We start from the raw sequence: 6,168 nt of genomic DNA on the forward strand, positions 1-6,168 counted from the left end.
CCTCCATCCTGGTTGGGTTCCCCCATCCTGGTTGAGTGTCCCCATCCTGGTTGGGTTCCCCCATCCCAGTGGGGTTCCCCCATCCCGGTTGGGTTCCCCCCATCCTGGTGGGGTGCCCCCTGTCCCGGCTGGGTTCTCCCATCCTGGTTGGGTTCCCCCATCCCAGTGGGGTTCCCCCATCCCAGTGGGGTTCCTCCATCCCGGTGGGGTTCCCCCATCCCAGTCGGGTTCCCCCCATCCTGGTGGGGTGCCCCCTGTCCCGGTTGGGTTCTCCCATCCTGGTGGGGTTCCCCCCATCCCAGTGGGGTTCCCCCATCCCAGTGGGGTTCCCCCCATCCCAGTGGGGTTCCCCCATCCCAGTTGGGTGCCCCCATCCCGGGGAAGAAGGGACGCGAGGACGGAGCCGGTTGCCTTCGGGGTTGCCCAGCGGGGTCCTGCTGTGCCGTCCTGTGGATAGAACCGAAGCAGAGGGAGGGGGACTGAGAAAAAAAAGTGGGTTACTTTTTTTAAAAAAATCATATAAAAAATAATATTTAAGGAAATACAGCACTAGGAAAAAAATTCTGTACAGACAGGTTTCAAAGTCGCCCGTAAAGAGACACAGCACCCACTTCCCTGCACATTTCAACCATTTTTACACTCCCCTTACACATTAAAACCTTGGTTTTTTTACTTTCCAAACCAATATAGATCAATTTAAGCAAATAAAGATATTTACTACAGATTTTGATTGTCAGCAAACACAATATATTTACTGCATTAGCATTTGCTCACAGTGCAAATGGTACAACAATACATCAGTTCAATATTTCTGATTTTTTCCCTTAAAAATGCTGTATGCATTAACTATCATATTTGCATTACAACATGACAAATGAGCAAATGAAATGTGTGTGAAAATTATCACCTTTTCACAATATCAAGCATAATTTTTTTTAACCTTAGTATAAGGTACTATAAATCCAAGAAATAAAAACATCCACAAAATATATTACATCTGGTATGATTTTTTTTTTCTCTAAGTACTCAACTTTATACAAAAGTCTTTCAAAAAATATCATTCCCTTAGGTTTGTGTGGTTAAACCTGATTGTGGTTTGTTTTTTTTTTTTTTTGTTCCTTTCAGTTCACATAAATTAGACTGCATTCTTCCTCTTCTCTTTATTTTTTGTACGTTTTTAATGTGTTTTTTTGTGGTTTTTTTTTCACATGCAGACATCAAACCTGGATAGCACGACCTTTTGGCAACAAAGATTTTTTTTTCTTTTTAAGTCATTATTATTTTTGCTTAGTTTAGCTTAAATGTCTGAGCACAGTTTTATTAAAACAAAAGAAGAAAAAAATCAGAGCAGTCATGCAATGACATGCACATACCAGAAGGAGAAAGAAAAAAAAATAATAAAATAGAGGACTAATTGATTTTTCTCCTCCATAGTTGGGTGGTTGTTTTAAAGTGACCAAATAAAATAAAATAAAAATATCTCACATTATAAAAAGTATTCAGCAAAATACTGGGGTGCTTTTTTTTTTTCCCTGTATTTCTGTAAAGAATTTCCCGTCTGCTGAAAACAAAGAAAAAAATATAATAAAAAGGAAAAGAAAACAAAAATAAGAAAACAAACCCAAAAGCTGCTGCCGGGACATCGCTCCCCGCCGCCCCCCGGAGTTGGGGGGACCCGCAGAGCCGCCCCCCGCCCCACCAGCCTGGCTTGGGGGCTGAGCCCTCTTACCTCCAGCACGGGGAGCCGGTGCTTGGGGACACGGGGGGCACGGGCCCGGGGGGCAACGGGGCTCCAGGCCCAGCGAGGAGAGGAGCCAGATGAGCCCCATCCATCCATGCATCCATCCATGCATCCATCCATGCATCCATCCATCCATCCATCCATCCATCCATCCATCCATCCATCCATCCATCCATCCATCCATCCATCCGTCCATCCCCTCACGGATCCTGGAGCGCCCAGCCCCGGGGGAGCCGGGCACGACGGGACCGGGGGAGGCCGATCCTGGAGCAGCCAGCCCCGGCAGGGCGGGCGGGTCGGGCCGAGCCCCGGGATCCAGGTCAGCCGCGATTATTCCCGGGATCTGCCGCCCGGGCAGCCCGGAGCCGGGCCGGGTGGGTGCGGGCGGGACGGAGCCGGGAGGTGCCGGGTGAGGGCCGAGGGGTGCGGGAGAGCCGGGATGGGGCAATCCAGGCGGGATCCGGGCGGTGCAAGTAATCCAGGTGCGGGAGCGGGGATCCGGGAGAGCCGGGCAAGGAGGGCGCGGACAGCCCGGCCCCGGGCGGTGCGGGCGCGGGCAGCCGGGATCCGGGAGTTGCGGGAGCGGGCGGCCGGGATCCAGGCAGTGCGGGCGGCCCGGCCCCGGGCAGTGCAGGTGGAAGCAGCCGGGATGTGGAAGGTGCAGGAGCAGGCAGCCGGGATCCAGGAGCTGCGGGCAATCCCAGCGCGGGCAGCGCGAGTCCGGGCAATCCGGGTGCGGGCGGTGCGGGTCCCATCGATCCAAGTGCAGGCAGGATCCAGGTGCGGGCAGCCTGGACCCGGTCAATCCGGGTGCGGGCAGAGCGGACCCGTCGCAGCACAACCCCGGTATCCTGAACACCGTGGGGTTCCCCCCGGAGCGGTGCCGAGGGCAAGGGGAGGAGAAGGGGTGCCACCGCGCCGCCCCCCACAATCCCTCAAGCGCACGTGGTGACGGCGGGGGCGAGGGCGACGGGGGGCGAGGTGGTGGCGGTGGCGGCGGGGGGCGCGGCGGGGGGCTGCACACCCGAGCCCTTCTCGGCCTTCTTCTCCTTCTGCTTGAGGTGGATCTTGGCGTGCCGCTTGCGCTCGTCGGAGCGGGCGAACTTGCGGCCGCAGAACTCGCAGGCGAAGGGCTTCTCGCCGGTGTGGGTGCGGATGTGGGTGGTGAGGTGGTCGCTGCGGCTGAAGCTCCGCATGCAGATGCGGCACTGGAAGGGCTTGTGGCCCGTGTGGATGCGGAGGTGACGGGTGAGCTCGTCGGAGCGGGAGAAGCGGCGGTCGCAGCCCTCGGCCGGGCAGGCGTGGGGCCGCTCGTGCAGCGGCGTCTTGCTGGGCCGGTTGGGATACTTGCGGGGTCGGATGGGCTTGAGCGTGAGGGGCGGCTGCGGCAGCCCCCCGAAACCCGGGTGGATCTGCTTGTCCTTGAAGGCCTTGATGGTCTCCAGCGGGGTTATGGGGGGCGGGTTGACGCGGATGGGGTCCAAGCTCTGGAAGGGTTTGTGCTCCGTGATGGTGCCCATGTCGTTGGGGTGGTGGTAGAGGTTATAGTCTGGGATCATGGGGAAGAGGTTGCTGTCCAAGGCGGGCTTGGCCGCCTGGTAATCCTGGGGGGAGTAGGTGAGGCCAGGGTTGCTCTGGGGGTCGTGGAAGGAGACAGGCTCTGGGTAGAGGTCACTGCAGGAGGAGTAGGGCGGCAGCGCGGGGTACATCTGGTCCACCTCGCCCTGCGGCGGCCCCATGCTGCCCGCCGAGCTCTGCGTGCTGGTGAGCGCGCCCGAGGACGGCGGCACCCCCAGGATGCCGGCGCTCATCAGGCTGATGATGTTGTCCTGGCACCAGTTGGAGGGCGAGTCAAAAGCGAATTTCCCCAGGTAGGTGACAGTCTTGTTGCCCGGGGCAGGTTGAAAAGTGCCCGAGTAGGAGGACAATTCCTGACCGGCCTTTTCGTTCGCTAAGCCAATGTCCATAACATTATCTGCAAAGTGCGAGAGAAGCGGGGCAGGGTAAGCCGGGAGGGCCCGGGGATGCACCGGGGGATGCTCCGGGGGATGCTCCGCAGAGCGGGGATGCACCGGTTCCCTCTCGCCTCGCTCCCCCCCTTCCCCTCGCTGCTTCCACCCCGCGTATGCGGCGCTGCCTGCCGGGGGTCCCGACGATGCGGGGCCGCCCGCGCCGCCCCCGCGAGGAGCTGCCCGGGGTGGGTGGGTGGGTGTGGGGGGGGGACACCCCACCGCCGCGCCGCCGGGGGAAGGAGGTACCTGCGGCTACAGGTAGGCTTCCTCCCCGTCCAGCCCCGGCAGCGCTGGGCACTCCGCGGAGCCGGGGCTGCGGCCGCCGACGCCGTTACCAACTCGCCGCCTTCCCTGCGCCGAGCCCCGGCGAGGAGAAACACGGGGATGGGGAGGAGGGGGGGGGGTTTAGCCTGGCGGGGCTCCGCGTGGGAGCGGGGACACGCGGGGAGCACCCGCCCCCGCCGCCCTCGGCGCTCACCTGTGCCCCCCAGATCCTCCCTCTCTCCTATCCACCCCCCGTTTCCCCCGGCCCCGCGCTCCGGGAAAGTCGGCGCCGCGTCCCGGGGAGCCCACGCTGCCGCCGCCGCCGCTGCGGGGAGCGGGGGGGCGGCTGCCACGGCCACGCGCGTCCGCGGCGCCTCCGCACCCGCGCGGATCCCGGCGCGGGCGGGCGGCCCCTGCGCGGCGGTGGGGCTGCCCGGCCTTCCCCTCTTCCCCTCGGCCCTCCGGCTTCTCCACCCGCGCTCTCCTCCCCACGGAGCGCGGCCGCCGTCCCCGTACCTGCGGCGGCGGCTCGGCGGCGGCAGCGCTCGGCGGAGCCCTGCAGCGATCGCGCGGAGACACGGCGAGGAAAGGGGTGGGTGGGTGCGGGGGGGGACGCTCCCCAGCCCCAGCTCTTCCCTTCCCTCCGAGGCTCCATGACACCCTACCCACAGCATCCTCCTCCTCGCCCCACCGGCTCCCCCCCTGCTCCTGCCTTTTCCCCATTTTCCTTCCCTCCCGCTTTACCTGCAGCCATCTGGTTGTAGTGAGCCACCGAGTCGCTGGTGCTGGAGAAGATATTCAAAGAGTTGGGGATCTCCTCTGGGTACAGATTGTCAGGCAATTGGTTCATCAAAGTGTTCATGGTCCCCGGCAGCTTCTCCAGTAGTTTGCCTGTCATAGCACTGGAGGAAAAGGCTGGTTCAACGTGGCTCCGAGCTCGGCTCCCGAGGAAACAACATCCGAGTGGCAAATCCGTGCGAGGGAAATCATGCAAGAAGAAAAGTTGGGGCGGGGGCGGCGGGGGGGAGGAGGAGGAGGAGGGGGGGGGGGCTGGGGGTGGCCGCGGAGGAGGGGGCGCGGGGGGGGCGCGGTCCTCCGTGGGTCCCTTGGTGGTGTTTCCTCGAGGGGGAGGGGGCGATCTGGCTGGCAGATGTGGTTGTAGAAGCTGGGGGGGGTGGTGGGGGGGAGGATTTAACCCCTCCTCTCTCTCTCTCTCTCTCGCCGGCTCCCGGCCCCGGCCCCGCTTCCCCCGCGCTCGGCCCCGCTCCGCTCGCCGGTTCCTTCTCTGCCGCCCGACTGCTTCGCTGGGGACTCCGCGGGGCCTTTATGCGGGAGCGCTCCGTGACGTAGCTGCCCATATATGGACAGACAAAGCCGAGCCGAGGCCGAGACGTCACAATGGAAGCTCCGCACAATGGAACGTTGGGGAGAGCAGGAAGCGGGGCCGGCGCGCGCGGGGACGGGGGACAGGGCACCGGGCCGGGGGACCCGGGACCCTGCACCGGGCGAGGGGAACCGGGCACCGGATACCGGGCTGGCACCGGCAACGGGGCCCCCTGCGTCGGGAAAGGGGGACAGGGCACCGGCCGCCGGGCAAAGGGGACCGGGCACCGGGCGTGCTGCATCGGGGAAGGGGTACCCGGTGCCGGGCATCCTGCAGCGGGCATGGGGACCGGCACCTGGGCGTCCCGCACCGGATAAAGGGTGCCGGGCTTCCTGCAGCAGGAACCGGGCATCCTGCGCGGGGTGCCGGGCTCCCTGCACCGGGCAGTGGGCACCAGGAACGCTGCGCGGGGCACCGGGCACCGGGCGTCCCGCACTTGTCACCGAGTCCAGGGTCCCGGGCGTGCGTCAGGCATCCTGCACCGGGCACTCTGCACCGGGCCCTGGGCACAGGGCACCCTGCACAGGGCGCCGGGCGTCTTGCACCGGACCCCGGGCACAGCGCACGGACCGGGGGTCTCCCCTGTGCTCTGCATCCCCCGCGCCCAGCGGTGCCGTGCCCCTGCGCAGGGCAGGCGGCGGCGGCTCCAGCCCTTCCAGCCCGGATCATTCCCCCGGGAAGCGGCGGGGGCGCGGGGACAGTCCGCCCCCGCTGTGCCTGACCCTGCGGCCGCCCCCGGGGCTGCTCAGAGCCAGGCTCTCACCGGG

The 6,168-nt window shown here is 63.5% G+C and overlaps 1 protein-coding gene across 3 annotated transcripts; it reads right to left on the reverse strand.

Moving 5' to 3' along the window:
* Window positions 1-645: 645 nt before the first annotated feature.
* Window positions 646-5,158, reverse strand: EGR3 (early growth response 3). Of its 3 annotated transcripts, none has more exons than XM_064400342.1 (2): window positions 4,762-5,158; window positions 646-3,716 (listed from the first exon to the last, which is right to left on the reverse strand). In XM_064400342.1, exons 1-2 carry the CDS (start codon window positions 4,913-4,915, stop codon window positions 2,677-2,679), a joined length of 1,194 nt encoding a protein of 397 aa, XP_064256412.1. In that variant the 5' UTR covers window positions 4,916-5,158; the 3' UTR covers window positions 646-2,676. The 3 variants fall into 3 exon arrangements, with proteins under 3 accessions (XP_064256412.1, XP_064256413.1, XP_064256414.1); XM_064400343.1 differs by lacking the exon at window positions 4,762-5,158 and adding an exon at window positions 4,534-4,665; XM_064400344.1 differs by lacking the exon at window positions 4,762-5,158 and adding an exon at window positions 4,000-4,150.
* Between the last annotated feature and the right edge of the window lie 1,010 nt (window positions 5,159-6,168).

The sequence above is a fragment of the Passer domesticus genome, chromosome 28, assembly GCF_036417665.1.
Source record: "Passer domesticus isolate bPasDom1 chromosome 28, bPasDom1.hap1, whole genome shotgun sequence".
Classification (NCBI taxonomy): Eukaryota; Metazoa; Chordata; class Aves; order Passeriformes; family Passeridae; genus Passer; species Passer domesticus.

What these genes read in the sequence shown, in the direction of transcription:
- EGR3 (XM_064400342.1), bottom strand. Translation starts at nt 4,915, where the DNA reads ATGACAGGCAAACTACTGGAGAAGCTGCCGGGGACCATGAACACTTTG. An exon ending in CTACAACCAGATGGCTGCAG is followed by an intron (nt 3,717 to 4,761) that starts GTAAAGCGGGAG and finishes CGCACTTTGCAG; the next exon opens with ATAATGTTATGGACATTGGC.